This window comes from Myxine glutinosa, chromosome 5, assembly GCF_964187855.1.
Source record: "Myxine glutinosa chromosome 5, kmMyxGlut1.1, whole genome shotgun sequence".
Lineage (NCBI taxonomy): Eukaryota > Metazoa > Chordata > Myxini > Myxiniformes > Myxinidae > Myxine > Myxine glutinosa.
The window spans coordinates 166237509-166255939 of NC_136265.1; the positions used below are offsets into that span (position 1 = coordinate 166237509).

At 45.8% G+C, this 18431-nt stretch overlaps 1 protein-coding gene across 1 annotated transcript in view; it reads right to left on the bottom strand.

The window, feature by feature from the left end:
- Positions 1-8093: 8093 nt before the first annotated feature.
- Positions 8094-18431, bottom strand: part of LOC137426775 (forkhead box protein K2) — a 61039-nt gene continuing 50701 nt past the window's right edge. The window contains exons 6-8 of the mRNA XM_068115646.2: positions 18217-18395; positions 13579-14196; positions 8094-12629 (exon numbers count right to left, since the gene is read on the bottom strand). Coding sequence (XP_067971747.1) covers positions 12415-12629; positions 13579-14196; positions 18217-18395 — 1012 coding nt within the window. The 3' untranslated portion in view covers positions 8094-12414. The remainder of the gene's footprint in view (positions 12630-13578; positions 14197-18216; positions 18396-18431) is intronic.

Sequence of the window (18431 nt, forward strand, 5' to 3'; positions counted from 1 at the left end):
AACTGAGCCAGTTACTAGATGTCACCTTCTGGAAACTGAGCCAGTCACTAGATGCCACCTTCTGAAAGCTGAGCTCGTCACGAGATGCCACCTTCTGAAAACTGAGCCAGTCACTAAATGCCACCTTCTGAAAGCTGAGCCAGTCACGAGATGCCACCTTCTGAAAGCTGAGCCAGTCACTAGATGCCACCTTCTGAAAACTGAGCCAGTCAGTCACTAGATGCCACCTTCTGAAAACTGAGCCAGTCACTAGATGCCACCTTCTGGAAACTGAGGCAGTCACGAGATGCCACCTTCTGAAAACTGAGCCAGTCACTAGATGTCACCTTCTGGAAACTGAGCCAGTCACTAGATGCCATCTTCTGGAAACTGAGCCAGTCACTAGATGCCATCTTCTGGAAACTGAGCCAGTTACTAGATGTCACCTTCTGGAAACTGAGCCAGTCACTAGATGCCACCTTCTGAAAGCTGAGCCAGTCACTAGATGCCACCTTCTGGAAACTGAGCCAGTCACTAAATGCCACCTTCTGAAAGCTGAGCCAGTCACGAGATGCCACCTTCTGAAAGCTGAGCCAGTCACTAGATGCCACCTTCTGAAAACTGAGCCAGTCAGTCACTAGATGCCACCTTCTGAAAACTGAGCCAGTCACTAGATGCCACCTTCTGGAAACTGAGGCAGACACTAGATGCCACCTTCTGAAAACTGAGGCAGTCACTGGATGCCACCTTCTGAAAACTGAACCAGTCACTAGATGCCACCTTCTGGAAACTGAGCCAGTCACTAGATGCCACCTTCTGAAAGCTGAGCCAGTCACTAGATGCCACCTTCTGAAAGCTGAGCCAGTCACTAAATGCCACCTTCTGAAAACTGAGCCAGTCACTAGATGCCACCTTCTGGAAACTGAGCCAGTCACTAGATGCCACCTTCTGAAAGCTGAGCAGGTCACTAGCTGCCACCTTCTGAAAGCTGAGCCAGTCACTAGATGCCACCTTCTGAAAACTGAGCCAGTCATGAGATGCGACCTTCTGAAAGCTGAGCAGGTCACTAGATGCCACCTTCTGAAAGCTGAGCCAGTCATGAGATGCGACCTTCTGAAAGCTGAGCAGGTCACTAGATGCCACCTTCTGAAAGCTGAGCCAGTCACTAGATGCCACCTTCTGAAAGCTGAGCCAGTCACTAGATGCCACCTTCTGAAAACTGAGCTAGTCACGAGATGCCACCTTCTGAAAACTGAGCCAGTCACTAGATGCCACCTTCTGGAAACTGAGCCAGTCATTAGATGCCACCTTCTGGAAACTGAGCGAGTCACTAGATGCCACCTTCTGGAAACGGAGCCAGTCACTAGATGCCACCTTCTGGAAACTGAGCCAGTCACGAGATGCCACCTTCTGGAAACTGAGCCAGTCACTCGATGCCACCTTCTGGAAACCGAGCCAGTCACTAGATGCCACCTTCTGAAAGCTGAGCCAGTCACTAGATGCCACCTTCTGAAAACTGAGCCAATCACTAGATACCACCTTCTGAAAGCTGAGCCAGTCACTAGATGCCACCTTCTGAAAGCTGAGCCAGTCATGAGATCCCACCTTCTGAAAGCTGAGCCAGTCACGAAATGCCACCTTCTGAAAGCTGAGCCAGTCACTCAATGCCACCTTCTGAAAGCTGAGCCAGTCACTAGATGCCACCTTCTGAAAGCTGCGCCAGTCACTAGATGCCACCTTCTGAAAACTGAGCCAATCACTAGATGCCACCTTCTGACAGCTGAACCAGTCACTAGATGCCACCTTCTGAAAGCTGAGCCAGTCACTCGATGCCACCTTCTGAAAACTGAGCCAGTCACGAGATGCCACCTTCTGCAAGCTGAGCCAGTCACTCGATGCCACCTTCTGGAAACTGAGCCAGTCACTAGATCCCACCTTCTGGAAACTGAGCCAGTCACTAGATGCCACCTTCTGGAAACTGAGCCAGTCACTAGATGCCAACTTCTGGAAACTGAGCCAGTCACTAGATGCCACCTTCTGAAAGCTGAGCCAGTCACTAGATGCCACCTTCTGAAAGCTGAGCCAGTCACTAGATGCCACCTTCTGAAAGCTGAGCCAGTCACTAGATGCCACCTTCTGAAAACTGAGCCAGTCACGAGATGCCACCTTCTGGAAACTGAGCCAGTCACTAGATGCCACCTTCTGAAAGCTGAGCCAGTCACTAGATGCCACCTTCTGAAAGCTGAGCCAGTCACTAGATGCCACCTTCTGAAAGCTGAGCCAGTCACTAGATGCCACCTGATGAAAACTGAGCCAGTCACTCAATGCCACCTTCTGAAAGCTGAGCCACTAGATGCCACCTTCTGAAAGCTGAGCCAGTCACTAGATGCCATCTTCTGAAAACTGAGCCAATCACTAGATGCCACCTTCTGAAAGCTGAGCCAGTCACTAGATGCCACCTTCTGAAAACTGAGCCAGTCACTAGATGCCACCTTCTGGAAACTGAGCCAGTCACTAGATGCCACCTTCTGGAAACTAAGCCAGTCACGAGATGCCGCCTTCTGAAAACTGAGGCAGTCACGAGATGCCACCTTCTGGAAACTGAGCCAGTCACTAGAACTAGATGCCACCTTCTGGAAACTGAGGCACTAGATGCCACCTTCTGGAAACAGCCAGTCACTAGATGCCACCTTCTGGAAACTGAGCCAGTCACTAGATGCCACCTTCTGGAAATCAAGCCTGTAACTAGATGCCACCTTCTGGAAACTGAGTCAGTCACTAGATCCCACCTTCTGGAAACTGAGCCAGTCACTAGATGCCACCTTCTGGAAACTGAGCCAGTCACTAGATGCCACCTTCTGGAAACAGAGCCAGTCACTAGATGCCACCTCCTGAAAGCTGAGCCAGTCACTAGATGCCACCTTCTGAAAGCTGAGCCAGTCACGAGATGCCACCTTCTGAAAACTGAGCCAGTCACGAGATGCCACCTTCTGAAAACTGAGCCAGTCACGAGATGCCACCTTCTGGAAACTGAGCCACTCACTAGATGCCACCTTCTGGAAACTGAGCCAGTCACTAGATGCCACCTTCTGGAAAGCTGAGCCAGTCACTAGATGCCACCTTCTGAAAATTGAGCCAGTCACTAGATGCCACCTTCTGAAAACTGAGCCAGTCACTCGATGCCACCTTCTGGAAACTGAGCCAGTCACTGGATCCCACCTTCTGAAAGCTGAGCCAGTCACTAGATGCCACCTTCTGAAAGCTGAGCCAGTCACTCAATGCCACCTTCTGAAAGCTGAGCCAGTCACTAGATGCCACCTTCTGAAAGCTGAGCCAGTCACTAGATGCCACCTTCTGAAAGCTGAGCCAGTCACTAGATGCCACCTTCTGAAAGCTGAGCCAGTCACTAGATGCCACCTTCTGAAAGCTGAGCCAGTCACTAGATGCCACCTTCTGAAAACTGAGCCAATCACTAGATGCCACCTTCTGAAAGCTGAGCCAGTCACTAGATGCCACCTTCTGAAAGCTGAGCCAGTCACTCAATGCCACCTTCTGAAAACTGAGCCAGTCACTAGATGCCACCTTCTGAAAGCTGAGCCAGTCACTCGATGCCACCTTCTGAAAACTGAGCCAGTCACTAGATCCCACCTTCTGGAAACTGAGCCAGTCACTAGATGCCACCTTCTGGAAACTGAGCCAGTCACTAGATGCCACCTTCTGGAAACAGCCAGTCACTAGATGCCACCTTCTGAAAGCTGAGCCAGTCACTAGATGCCAGCTTCTGAAAGCTGATCCAGTCACTAGATGCCACCTTCTGAAAAGTGAGCCAGTCACGAGATGCCACCTTCTGGAAACTGAGCCAGTCACTAGATGCCACCTTCTGGAAACTGAGCCAGTCACTAGATGCCACCTTCTGAAAGCTGAGCCAGTCACTATATGCCACCTTCTGAAAACTGAGCCAGTCACTAGATGCCACCTTCTGGAAACTGAGCCAGTCACTAGATCCCACCTTCTGAAAACTGAGCCAATCACGAGATGCCACCTTCTGAAAGCTGAGCCAGTCACTAGATGCCACCTTCTGAAAGCTGAGCCAGTCACTAGATGCCACCTTCTGAAAACTGAGCCAGTCACTAGATGCCACCTTCTGAAAACTGAGCCAATCACTAGATGCCACCTATTGGAAACTGAGCCAGTCACGAGATACCACCTTCTGGAAACTGAGCCAATCACGAGATGCCACCTTCTGAAAGCTGAGCCAGTCACTAGATGCCACCTTCTGAAAGCTGAGCCAGTCACTAGATGCCACCTTCTGAAAGCTGAGCCAGTCACTAGATGCCACCTTCTGAAAACTGAGCCAATCACTAGATGCCACCTATTGGAAACTGAGCCAGTCACGAGATACCACCTTCTGGAAACTGAGCCAGTCACTAGATGCCACCTTCTGGAAACTGAGCCAGTCACTAGATGCCACCTTCTGTAAACTGAGTCAGTCACGAGATGCCACCTTCTGGAAACTGAGCCAGTCACTAGATGCCACCTTCTGGAAACTGAGCCAGTCACTAGATGCCACCTTCTGGAAACTGAGCCAGTCACTAGATGCCACCTTCTGTAAACTGAGTCAGTCACGAGATGCCACCTTCTGGAAACTGAGCCAGTCACTAGATGCCACCTTCTGGAAACTGAGCCAGTCACTAGGTGCCACCTTCTGAAAACTGAGCCAATCGCTAGATGCCACCTTCTGAAAGCTGAGCCAGTCACTAGATGCCACCTTCTGGAAACTGAGCCAGTCACTAGATGCCACCTTCTGTAAACTGAGTCAGTCACGAGATGCCACCTTCTGGAAACTGAGCCAGTCACTAGATGCCACCTTCTGGAAACTGAGCCAGTCACTAGGTGCCACCTTCTGAAAACTGAGCCAATCGCTAGATGCCACCTTCTGAAAGCTGAGCCAGTCACTAGATGCCACCTTCTGAAAGCTGAGCCAGTCACTCGATGCCACCTTCTGAAAGCTGAGCCAGACACTAGATGCCACCTTCTGAAAGCTGAGCCAGTCACTCGATGCCACCTTCTGAAAGCTGAGCCAGTCACTCGATGCCACCTTCTGGAAACTGAGCCAGTAACTCGATGCCACCTTCTGGAAACTGAGCCAGTCACTAAATGCCATCTTCTGGAAACTGAGCCAGTCACAAGATGCCACCTTCTGAAAGCTGAGCCAGTCACTAGATGCCACCTTCTGAAAGCTGAGCCAGTCACTAGATGCCACCTTCTGAAAACTGAGCCAATCACTAGATGCCACCTACTGGAAACTGAGCCAGTCACTAGATGCCACCTTCTGGAAACTGAGCCAGTCACTAGATGCCACCTTCTGAAAACTGAGCCAGTCACTAGATGCCACCCTCTGGAAACTGAGCCAGTCACTCGATGCCACCTTCTGGAAACTGAGCCAGTCACTAGATGCCACCTTCTGGAAACTGAGCCAGTCACTAGATGCCACCTTCTGTAAACTGAGCCAGTCACTAGATGCCACCTTCTGTAAACTGAGCCAGTCACTAGATGCCACCTTCTGTAAACTGAGTCAGTCACGAGATGCCACCTTCTGGAAACTGAGCCAGTCACTAGATGCCGCCTTCTGGAAATTGAGTCAGTCACTAGATGCCACCTTCTGGAAACTGAGCCAGTCACTAGATGCCACCTTCTGGAAACTAAGCCAGTCACGAGATGCCGCCTTCTGAAAATTGAGGCAGTCACGAGATGCCACCTTCTGGAAACTGAGCCAGTCACTAGATGCCACCTTCTGGAAACTGAGCCAGTCACTAGATGCCACCTTCTGGAAACTGAGGCACTAGATGCCACCTTCTGGAAACTGAGCCAGTCACTAGATGCCACCTTCTGGAAACTGAGCCAGTCACTAGATGCCACCTTCTGGAAACTGAGCCAGTCACTAGATGCCACCTTCTGGAAACTAAGCCAGTCACGAGATGCCGCCTTCTGAAAACTGAGGCAGTCACGAGATGCCACCTTCTGGAAACTGAGCCAGTCACTAGATGCCACCTTCTGGAAACTGAGCCAGTCACTAGAACTAGATGCCACCTTCTGGAAACTGAGGCACTAGATGCCACCTTCTGGAAACAGCCAGTCACTAGATGCCACCTTCTGGAAACTGAGCCAGTCACTAGATGCCACCTTCTGGAAATCAAGCCTGTAACTAGATGCCACCTTCTGGAAACTGAGTCAGTCACTAGATGCCACCTTCTGGAAACTGAGTCAGTCACTAGATGCCACCTTCTGGAAACTGAGCCAGTTACTAGATGCCACCTTCTGGAAACCAAGCCTGTAACTAGATGCCACCGTCTGGAAACTGAGCCAGTCACTAGATAATTACAATGTCACTGTGGGATTGCCACAAAAATCCCAGCTGGCTCACTAATGACCTTTGGGGAAGGAGGGGTATGCTGCTTGCCCTACCTAGTCTCCACACATGCTGTGGCTGAGTTGTACTTGGTTCAGCGCAATTTTAGAAGGTGACTAAAGTACTACGCATGCAAACGGCAGCACCACCTACCCAAGGTCACCACAGCAACAATAAACACCATAATCTTTGATACGTTAGGTACAGTGCCTTCAGAATGTATTCACACGCCTTCACTTTTCACATTTTATTGTGTTACAGCCTGAATTTAAAATGAATTAAATAAAACAAATTTGTCACTGATCTACACATAATACCGCATAATGTCAAACTGGAATTGTTTTTTTCAGAAACTTTTACAAAATAATTAAAAATGAAAAGCTGAAATGTCTTGCATCAATATGTATTCAACCCCTTTGCTATGACACTCCAAATTGAGCTCAGGTGCATCCAATTTCCTTTGATCATCTTTGATATGTCTCCACAACTTGATTTGAGTCCACCTGTGGACAACTCAATTGATTGGACATGATTTCGAAAGAAACACACCTTACTCTATAAGACCCTACAGTTGACTGTGCATGTCAGAGCAGAAACTCCACCATAAAGTCTAAGAAACTGTCTGCAGAACTCCGAGATAAAATGTGAGGAGGCATTGATCTGGGGAAGGATATAAAACAATTTCTAGAGTGTCGAAAGTTCCCAAGAGCGCAGTGAGCTCCATCACTAGGAAATGGAAAGAATTTGGAACTACCCAGACTCTTCCGAGAGCTGGCCGTCCGACCAAACTGAGCAAACGGGCAAAAAGAACCTTGGAAAGGGAGGTGACCATGAACCCAATGACCACTCTGACAGAACTACAGATTTCCTCGGCTAAGATGGGAAAACGTGCTGGAAGGACAACAGTCTCTGCAGCTCTTCATAAATCTAAGCTTTATGGAAGAATGGCCAGAAGGAAGCCACACCTGAGAAAAAGGTACAAGACAGCATGCCTGGAGTTTGAAAAAAGGCACGTGAAAGACTCTGAGAGCATGAGGCAAAATATTCTGTGGTCTGATGAGATGAAAATTGAACTCTTTGGCCTGAATGCAAAGCGTTATGTCTGACGGAAACAAAGCACAGCTCGTCACCCATCTAACACCATCCCTATGGACCCCAATCATACAGCCAAAGCAACACTGGAATGGCTTCAGAACAAGAATGTGAAAATCCTTGAGTGGCCCAGCCAAAGCCCAGACTTGAATCCCATTGAGAATCTGTGGAAAGACCTGAAAATGTTGACCAACGCTCCTCATCCAATTGACAGAGCTTGAGCAAATTTGCATGGAAGAAATTCCCCACATCCAGTTGTGCAAAGCTGATGCAGGCATACCCAAGAAGACTCGGAGCTGTAATCGCTGCCATCGGCCCTTCTATGAAGTATTGATTCAGGGGGCTGAATACTTATGTAAATTACATATTTGTTTATATCATTTTTATTAGTTTGTACAAATTTCGAAGAAAACAATCCATTTTAGTATTATGGGGTATTATGTGTAGATCAGTGACAAAAAAAAAATAATCACAATTGAATCAATTTTAAATTTAGGCTCCAACAACAAAATGTGAAAAAAGTCAAGGGGTTTGAATACTTTCTGAAGGCACTGTATGCAAACTGAAGGCGCTGTATGTAGGTATGTGCAATATATACCCTTTGCTATGAGGGTTATGTCACTGAAATGAAATGGTTTATTTTCAGATACAGGGCTGTTAAAGTAACAAGTCAGTTTTGTTTCGATATTGCTTCATTTTAACAGACAAGTTTATGAAATGTAGAAACATACAAAATAAAATATCAAAGTTCAAAAAGATCATTTCATGTTTATATGCACCAAAAAGGGCTCCAAAATGCATCTTTTCAGTTAAATGAATACCCATGGATTGGTACGTAAATAACAGCGCATGTTTTGAGATAGTCTCCCAGAAGAAGGTGCACTGAGTTCTTAAAAGTCAGCTTTCTTCGAACACCACCCATAGCTTAGAGGTATGCACACTCTGAGGTGTTTAGCCTGGTTTGAATCCCGACCCAGCTATAAACTGTCATCCTGGTGTTTCGCACACAGGGTGAGGCATAGATGTGTGTGCCATCCCTTGGATGGATGTTAAGCTGGGTGTCCCATCTGCCAGCATTAGTTAGTGGATGTTAAAGATCCCACGGCATCCTACGTGAAGAGTAGGCGAGTTGTCGCCGACACAATGACCAAATTCCTGCTCTAACCTACAGGGGGCACTGCACAAGTGGCACAGCCACATTCCCCAGCAAACGATGCAAACCCACAGCCATGTGCTGCATACGGAAGAAGAAGAATGCTGGCCTCAACCCCCGTGCACAAGCCCTGAGCCTGCACACATTAACCACGAGCACAAAGGTATGCTGAAGAAACAAAGAAGTTTGTCTGTTCCAGAATCTGTCAGACTCAAGAGTATGGCTTTTTGAGTTGTGTTGTACAACTGTTCAGCATTCCATTCAGCAGTTCAATTTTCATATTACGTTCCGTTGTAATTAATCGCCGTACATGCTAAAAAGACCCGACACTGCAGCACAGCATCAACAGATAAAAGTTTACAAAAGAAAAACAACATGTCATCCCTTAAAATCCTCCCTGCTGTTTTTTTTTTGTAAAACCATATTTGACCATTTCATGGCCGAAGCAGAGGAGATACAAACTGGTAAATAAAGTGGTGGTTAATGTTCCCAAGCACTTGTATACATCGAGCTACTGCATTTGATGGGAATAAAAACAGCACTGTCGTCTAACAAAATGGATGATGGAACAAAGGAAAAAGCTAGATACGTACAAAGATAAATCAGCCATGTCAATTGTACTGAGGCAAGTGGACCATCATGCCTCACGTGCCTGTCACTTCTGAACGCAATCAACCTTCATTGGAAATGAAAAGCCTGGTGTTGGCTTAACAGTTAAGGTTGCCGGCCTAAGATCTTAGGGTTGAGTTTGAGCCCCTGTCGAGCCGTTGAAATAACTCCAGGTAGGTTGAGTGAGCCTGTTATCCTTCCGAGGTCGGCAAAATTAACATCAGCTTACTGGAAATGGTCCCTGCATCAGTGGCACAGCCACGCTTCCAGGAAATGATGCAACCAGCAGCCACAGGCTGCATACGAAGCAGCAACATTGGAAATGAAACTGCTCCATGACAAGCTTCGTCGGCCGTCACACAGCCTCGTACGCACTTCTTTGCTAGAGTGAACTCTCGAGAGATTTTGTCAGCGGTCCGATGAGAGCTTCCAAGTCCTGTGCCGGTCCAATTGCAAGATGGATGACAGCGTGCAGGTCTTTCTGTGGGTTCAATGAGGGGCGGCGCAATAATCGTCTGCCGATAAGACACGCACGCATGAGCAGAATCGCCTTTGCTTATCGTTTTGAAACTGCCTTGCCATTGTCGACCGGATAGATGCATCATCGTGAAAAACATCTCTCAAAAGGAGGGAAGAAAGAAGTCAAACCGCTTTGATGCATCACCGGCACCTTTGTGCCCTGCACAGGACTCCACAGAAGTGTCTAAGAAATCCCAACCCATTGCTTTTAAATTCACATTACACTAATAAGTCCTCAGTATGCATATATAGATACATTCCTTAAAACATCTAAAGTCTACCTCATATAATCTATTCACGTGACTGACTATATTAACACTTAATCCAGGGCAAGGTGAGTGTTCCATGAAGCGTGGAATGTTGGACGTGCATGTTTTGCAAAGATCCTAATGTCCTTTTACCAAAGCTTGCAACACATTGGCAGAAAGAAAATTTGCTTCGTGTCCCATCATGCGTTTTAACCGAAGAAATGCGGCAAAACGGCTGCATCGAAGTTTCGGATACTGAGCATTTTCTGCAACGAAAATTCAAATTCAACAATGTGTCAAACGTGTTAGGTTTAAAAGTGGATGTAGACGGTACGGATACATCTCATACATGCCATTTACTCAAAATGCAAGGACTGCTTGTCAAAAATTCAGCGCTTTGTGAACTGAGAAACTGTGAATACGACATCTTGGAATACCCTGGAGCCTCTCCCAAACGTATACTTCAGCAGATACTTCACACCCTTTGTTAACCCTGCTGATTGGATTGTAACAATCATGTCACAAGCAACAACCAAAAAAGAAAAAAAGAAAAATGTCTCCCATCGTCCATCCGGTCTGCCGGAAACAATGTTGTCCGGAAAACTGAGAATTTGTAAACAAGTGCCGACGGCGCAAACCGCTGCTAGACAAAACGAGTGTGGACACCCCTTCAGAAATACCTGCACAGCATCACGGAAAGAAATCTGCAAGTCTCTGCAGTGCGGATACAAAACAAAAACTACCAGTTCAACGACTGCGATTATAGGCCTGAACACAAGGCAAGCATATGCTTGAGCGATGGCTAGGTAATAAACCACACACGGCGATGCCCAATAATATTAAAACATGGTTTCAAATGTGTGCTAGGCTCAGCGGAAAGAAGGCAGAAGAACAAAAATAAAGTTTAAAATGAACCGATGGAAAAATAAAAACGAGGTAGCTGATCATGCTTGTGGCCAGCATGTGCATCCCCACGTCAACATTACCGTTAAACGTTAAGAAAATATTCATACGATTTGTTTCGACATTATGAAAAAAAATGAAATAAAATAAAAGTAAACCCACGCCTACTTTTATTTGGACAACCCGGAATAACTGGACTGCTGGTTCCCTGACTACGGCAAGGCTCAAAGGCCCGAGTTGAGAAATGGCCTCCGTATACCCCAATCGATAAGTTATTCTGTGAGACGCAAGGGCCGAGAAAGATTTGAATACATTTACTTCAAACTTGTCAAGTTCAATGAACAACGAATGTACAAACGTATTAACCATTTGCTAAATTTGCTCCAACGTGTACCGATTACGTCAACTTACGATGAATGAACGGTGTTTAGAAAATTTCAGAGATCAAAAGCATCCCGGAAATAACCTAACAAATGAATATGAATGATCGTTTTAAGGCCATTTTCCCCGCTAGAGCGGGGGTTAGCCTTGCGGGCCCCATGACAATCATGGTTCCCTGTTTGAGGCAATGTTTTTATGGCCGGATGCCCTTCCTGACGCCAACCCTTGGTCGCCTCTTACGATACGCAGGGATACGGTGTACCTATTCTAAATCGGGGTACACACCGTGATCATTCATATCAAATGCGATGCCACCACAAAGTCAGTCACCGGAAATAACCTAACATCACAAATAATTTGAAGGAACAACTCGAGGTTAGGTATGAGGGGTGGTGAGGTTGTAATTGAGTGCAAAAGACTTGTGATTATTCTCATCTTCAAATGCTAAACAGTTATAAAAAAACAAACAAAAAAAATGGTAAACGATACCAGAAAACGGAATTTTCTTAGTCTGCTCCATGGAGATGTCAGAGAGGGAGAGACAAAAGGACAAATCGGGGATGATGTGCAAAGGAAGTTTAAAAGTCCCTCGATGCATTATGAACGTTCCAAAAGAAAGGGTTCTTTAGGGATAAATAAGGTCGTACAAACAAAAACGAATAAATGCAAATGGTTTGGTCATGAAGATAAACGGTAAACTCAAATCGAAAGGAAAAGTGGTATCTACGGATGCCATGGAAATATTTTGAAGGATTCGGCAACAGGACGACTCAGCCATCAATGGTGCTGGTGTATGCTTATGACTTCTAAAACTGCGTCTCAGTGACATGGTAGGGGGTGTTGCTTCGGCATTCAACTGTTATCATTTCCAGTTATTGTTACGATGCAGCTTTTCTTGACATCAACAGTGAAGGATCAACTCCCACAGATCGAGAAAGACTTGGATGTAGAGGCAGCTTTCAAAGCAAAAGTAAAACATCAGAAGCACGAAATGGAAGGGGCTCACTTACCCTTGTACATGGAAAACACGGGTTTAATAATACGGAAAAACCTCGAGCCTTAAACATCCTCTGCCGCTTAACTAACGGACGATCGGTGTTGGCAACTGGTATCAAACCAGTCTATTCGGTGCCATTGTGCCTCTCGGCATGACTGACGCCCTGCCGCAACGTCGGGGCGGCCGTGCTACTGTCACTCCTCGTGCTGTCGACCATGCGTGTGCGTTTGAAGGGTGGCTCCCCTTGGCATGGATCACTCCACTTCCCCGCAGACCCTTCGCTCATGGGACGCTTAGAACTTAGCGCATGAGCGGCCAGCAGCTGCAGTGGGTTCGTTGCTGGAAAGGTGGGAAAAGTTTTGAGAATAAAAAAAACGAGGTAGGAGTGGGGGAGGGAGGGGTGGGTAGACAAAATAAATCATCATTCATTTGGATGCAATGTCAATAGGACTTCACATAATTTTATGAATCCGAACCTTGGGAGAATCAATAGAAAAAATTACGACCATCTACAGCAAAAAATCCGTTTGTAAACTTTAAGCGAATAAACCACAAGTCTTCCACTGTAGGGATTATTAAAAGGAAATATTTTGGCCAAGATTTTCTATGCTAATAGCATGGAAATGTAAACAAAGCTCCAAAGAAACCATATATTTTGATGGTACATTTACATATAACATGTGCAAGGTCAATCCAACAAGGGTGATGGCAACAATTATTTCTCAAACAGAAGACCTGATACAACCAGAACGGCACTCAGTAGAGAGTATACCTCCACCTGGTTGGCCATATCACTCAATGGTGAAGAATCACTTTTACAATTCTACTAGCCGGATCTGGCTCTGGTTCTTCAACAAAATTGAATCGATTCTTCCTTGTCACACACACAACCTGTCCACCAAGTTTCATCCAAATCCGTCCACAACTTTTTGAGATATCCTGCTATGTATCGTTTTTGGCCCCATCTCCCAATGGTGAAGAATCACTTAAAAACCTCTACTAGCCGGATCCGAATCCAGATTTTCACCAAAATCTAATCATTTCATCCTTGTGACATACGCTACATCTCTGCCAAATTTCGTCTGAATCGTCGACAACTTTTTGAGATATTTTGTTCACAAACAGACAGACAGGGGTGAAAACATAACCTCCATCCAACTTTGGTGGTGGAGGTAACAAGACAGAGGCCCTTATTCATGTGCATGGTCCCACACTTCACAATAAAGCAACTTTAAATTCAAATATCTCAAATTGGTCATCAACCATGTGCTAAACAAAGGCCACTCACCCAGGGTTGGAGCTGCTGATGATGCTGGTGTTGATGGGCGGCCCTCCGTTATTGAGCGCATAAGGTGAACCGTTTGCACAACCACACCAGGAGCTGTGGCCGTGGGCCCAGTACCAGAGATGACCACGGCACCACCATGCGACGACGAAGGGGGTGCGGATGCCGAAAAAACGACGGCACCCTGTGCTGGCCCACCAATGGACTTCCCCACATTTCCCGCAGTCGGAATTCCTGTGACCTGCGCTGCCCCTCCGCCAGGCGTCGCAAAGATTATGGCGCCAGGTGGAGCGGGAACCGTGATTGAACCCTGTGGTGTGACGGCTGGTAGAGAGACAGACGGCGGATGAAGCGATTGGTGGGTGGAGGCCGTGGGTAGGGCAATGGTGCTTGGTGGAGTGGCCGAGGAGATGGGGACAGAAAGCGCCACGGTAGAGCCTTGCGCGATGCCTGGAGCGGGCACGATCGAGACAGTTGAAGGCTGGCTAACCACAGAGCCGGAGACAGGTGTTAGGGTGTAGGTTGCTGGTGAAAGGGCAAAAGTGCCAGGTTTGCTCGAAATGAGAGCAGGAAGTTGATGTTGCAGACTTAGCAAGATGGGCTGAGCACTCACTGGAGAACCTGCCAGATATATAACAAGACTAAGCAAATCAAGAATGAGACATTGGTAAAGCCAAATCATACATTACTAAAAGTTAACATATACGTCTACCAACCTCTGAATGAAAACAGTTCATTACGCCTCGAAAACCCCCCCCCCCCCAAAAAATTGGAACCCAAGTTTTACCAACACTCAGCACATGAACACGTAAACTTTCTTTACAAAATCAAGACTCATGGAACAGCAAAATAGGAACTGGTAATGTGAACTGGCAAATGAGTATGTGGATGAACGAACAGGAAGGAGAGAGAGAGGGGAAGGTAGGAAAATTTGCAAGTAAGATGATTGGGTGAGGATGGATTAACGGGGGGTAATAAACATTATGGGTCAGGACGGGGAACGACAGATGGCGGCGCACTGCCAGGTTGAAACCTTGGATGAAATTTATTCATTAAGACACAAATAAATGTTTTATCATTAATCATTTCAACAAACACTACATCAAGTTGCTCTCCTTGTGTTGCGTCAGTCAGCAAGGAAAAAAACCACCTTTAGAGGCCATTTTTCCCCGCAAGCGGGGGTTGGCCTTTTTCAGCAAGGAAAAAAGCGGAATAATTTAAAGCAAGAAAAGTAAAGTATTCAATGTTCATAATCATGTGATTTTGAAATCGGGAAGGTCTGATGAGCTGTGAAGTGCGGGTCCGATTCCGACCCGACTCGAGGACTGCAATTTCGGTGTTGCGCAGAAGAGCGATTAATCAATGGGTGTGCAGTCCTTCGGTAAGGACGTTAAAGTCGGCTGTCAATAGCGTGTGGACTTTGAAGATTAAACAATACCTCTCCAAAAGAGTAACCAATTATGGGCCAGCACTGTGGCGGAATTCTAAATTGGAGCTTGGATGGCCAAAAATTAGGTTTTATCTTGCATTTCCCTCAAAAGTAACAGTGCAGTCACATCAAGTATGGCAGATCAACGATTTAATGGATAATGATTAAATTACCATCACAAACTGCAGTGAGTAAAACAGCACAAAAAAAAGGAATATCACAATTTTGTAATTTGACCCAACTAGGCACTTTCTGTATTGTAGCGCCTGCACCGTTGTTGCTGAAAATACTTACCAGTTTTTCGTGTTGTTTTTCCCACACAACACATGAAGAGTAAGCAAATATGAACTGTGGTGGTCCACCAAAGTTTCAAATCATACTATTAACTTGATCCAAATACATAAGGCCCTCCTCGCGAAACACTCCCGGTTAACACATTGTTGCTGATACGCAATAAATAAAGTGACGAGCGCCTTTCACTGTAGGCCACGGATTTTTGCTCATACACGTCGTTTCTGGCCACGTCTAAAGCGTATGTGCTGCTACGGTTATAACGATAATCATGCTTTAGATTTGCTATCACGATGACGATGATGGCAATTAATTATCGCGATAACTGCTGCGCATGCGCAGGAGGTAAGTCATACATTGAACCCGGACGTTGGCGGTGTATTGGCTGCGTTTAGCGGTTAGTATGTTTAGTTTCTCTTAAAAGATATACCCATTTAAGTGCAGCGCTATAAAATAAATCAGGTGATATAATATGTAATGCATATTCTCCAAGATGTAATTTAAATGGTATATCATTAAGCAACAAACATCAAAACAAACAATGACCAATCAAGGTGCAAAAAGTGCTTCCTGTGTCGAAATCGGCGATCCGTTTGACTGAGCTTTGTCTGTGCGCGAAGTTGAGCACTCAATGTAACATCATGTCAAAGATTGAGAAGGTGAGTGTCTTTGGTGTGCGAAGATTTGGCACCGAGGACAAGGACATGCAAGTCATCTCGTCCTTTCCTCTCACCTTCCTCGTGGGATCAAACGGGCGGAAAAGACGGCATTAAGGTGGCGGAGGTTATGTTTTCACCCTGTCTGTGTGCAGGATATCTCAAAAAGCTCCGGATGGATTCGGACGAAAGTTGGTGGACATGTTGGTTGTGTGACAAAGGCGAATTGATTTGATTTTGGTGAAGATCCAAATCCGGATCCGGATGAGAGTTTTAGTTTACAAAGTTATTCTTCACCATTGAGTGATGGGGACAAAAACGATATTTCAAAACAATGTGGACGAGTTATGACAAAACTAAGTGAATGAGTTCGGTATGTGCAAAGCACAAGGCGATTCGATTTTGGTGATAACTTCTCGGAAAAAGATGCAAGAACACTGTTTTGTTCTGTAAGCAAGAAAGATGCACGAACACTGTTTTGTTCTGTAAGCAAGAAAGATGCACGAACACTGTTTTGTTTTGAAAAAGATGCAAGAACACTGGGAAAGATGCAAGAACACTGTTTTGTTTTGAAAAAGATGCAAGAACACTGGGAAAGATGCAAGAACACTGTTTTGTGAACAGGATAACTGGTCTAGATCCAGATGAGGAATGGCCTAGCAGTGGACAATGAGATACAAAATGTAAACTGTTCAGCCTGGCAGGGGCATGCGTGCCCCACCGAGTGCCATTCTAGTTTATTTATTTGTTTTTCCCATTTTTGTCACAACATGGGATTGCTTGGCATTTATTATTTGCGAAGTTCCAGATCAAAGGCGTTGTTTTAAATGTTTGAAGAGAGTCATAGATCACTTTCTTCACAAATGTCCTAATTAGCAAGTCGCAGGCTCGGTGAGTTTCATTATCAAGCGGCTTTCTATCGCTTGCCAAGCCAGGCGTTCCGTATCAACCGCTTTGCAAACTGCTCTTCTAGTCGCTCGGCAAACGGAGCAAGCAATTCGCTTCAGGTAAAATGAGGTTTGATTTTAAACAAATTGCAACAGAATTACGAAATAAAGAGTACGAACACACGTAACAATGGCTATTCAGTATCTTTCTTATTACCTCCGCCACCAAAGGTGGATAGAGGTTATGTTTTCACCCCTGTCTGTATGTTTGTGAACAGGATATCTCAAAACTTGTGGATGGATTTCGATGAAATTTGGTGAACAGGTTGGGTAAATGACAAGGATGAAATTATTAGATTTTGGTGAAGATCCGGATGTGGATCTGAGAATTGTTCAACAGATTCTTCACCATTCAGAGATTGGGCAAAAATCGACATATAGAATATCCCACAAAGTTGTGGAGAGATCCAGACAAAACTTGGTGGCAGCTTCGTTATCTTATAAGGAGAAATTGGTCCGATGCTATAATATCTGCCCAAACAACCTCACATGGCACCCCTTCTCCCCCACCCCCCAGTTTAGATTTCTTGTATCAATTTGGTTTTTGTTATATCGGATCGAGAGTGTACTTCATTTATTTATTCCCCTGCACGTTTTCATGTGCATCTGTCTTTTGTCCCGGATTTGTCCGGTTTCATCAGGTGCCTTCTTATAATAAACTGTTATTCTGAAAGAACACGTTTGGTGTGGTGACCGACCACTGCAGATTTAGCACGTGAGAAACCGTGGCAAATCACTGGGGGACGTTAAAATTGGTAATGTTCTCTAAAAAGAGAACGGAATTAACAATCCTAACCACCTGCTCCAGCAGGGGTCAGTAAACACACACTATGCTGGGTATACAAGGGAAAGATGCAAGTCTTAATCAACAAATGAGGTTTAAAATATTTAATTTATTTGCATTTATAATGCTCTCGTCCTTGTGCCTGCCACACTTTTCTCATCCCCACTCCTCACCCCAGTGAAACAGAGTTGAGAGTCTAAAAGATTTATTTAATGTGGTGGTGGTGCAGCCTCAAAGCATCCTCCTGCCTCAAAGATCCTTATTAAGATTTATTGGTCTCGTATCGAAGTGGTCACATAATCACATAATTGTGGTCGTGGTGCGTTAGCATTGCACCTCATCCGGATAAAATGGATTAAGAAACAAATCAGCATATCGAAATAGCACCCCAATTCTCTATAATCACGGCATGTTTTTCTGGCGATGAAAATACGGAAACCTCCATATGGATCTTACAAAAATATGGATTCCCGTACACATACCCATGTAAGCAAAAGGAATTAATTAATAAAAATAGACGCCAGCCACACCCACCCGGTGCACTCTGGCTGTAGCGTGTGGCATCGAGGACAACGTGAGTGGCTCCACCAAGAGCAAGGCTTCCCAGAGGCTCGTGATCATGAGGTGTGGGCGAACCCTCACGGGAGAGGCAGTCGGGAGTTTCGGCACCACTCACCAGTGACGGATGGTGACTGGGAGAAGGTGGGGCACTCCTGCAAGATGGGTCACCACTCCACTTGGTAAAAGCT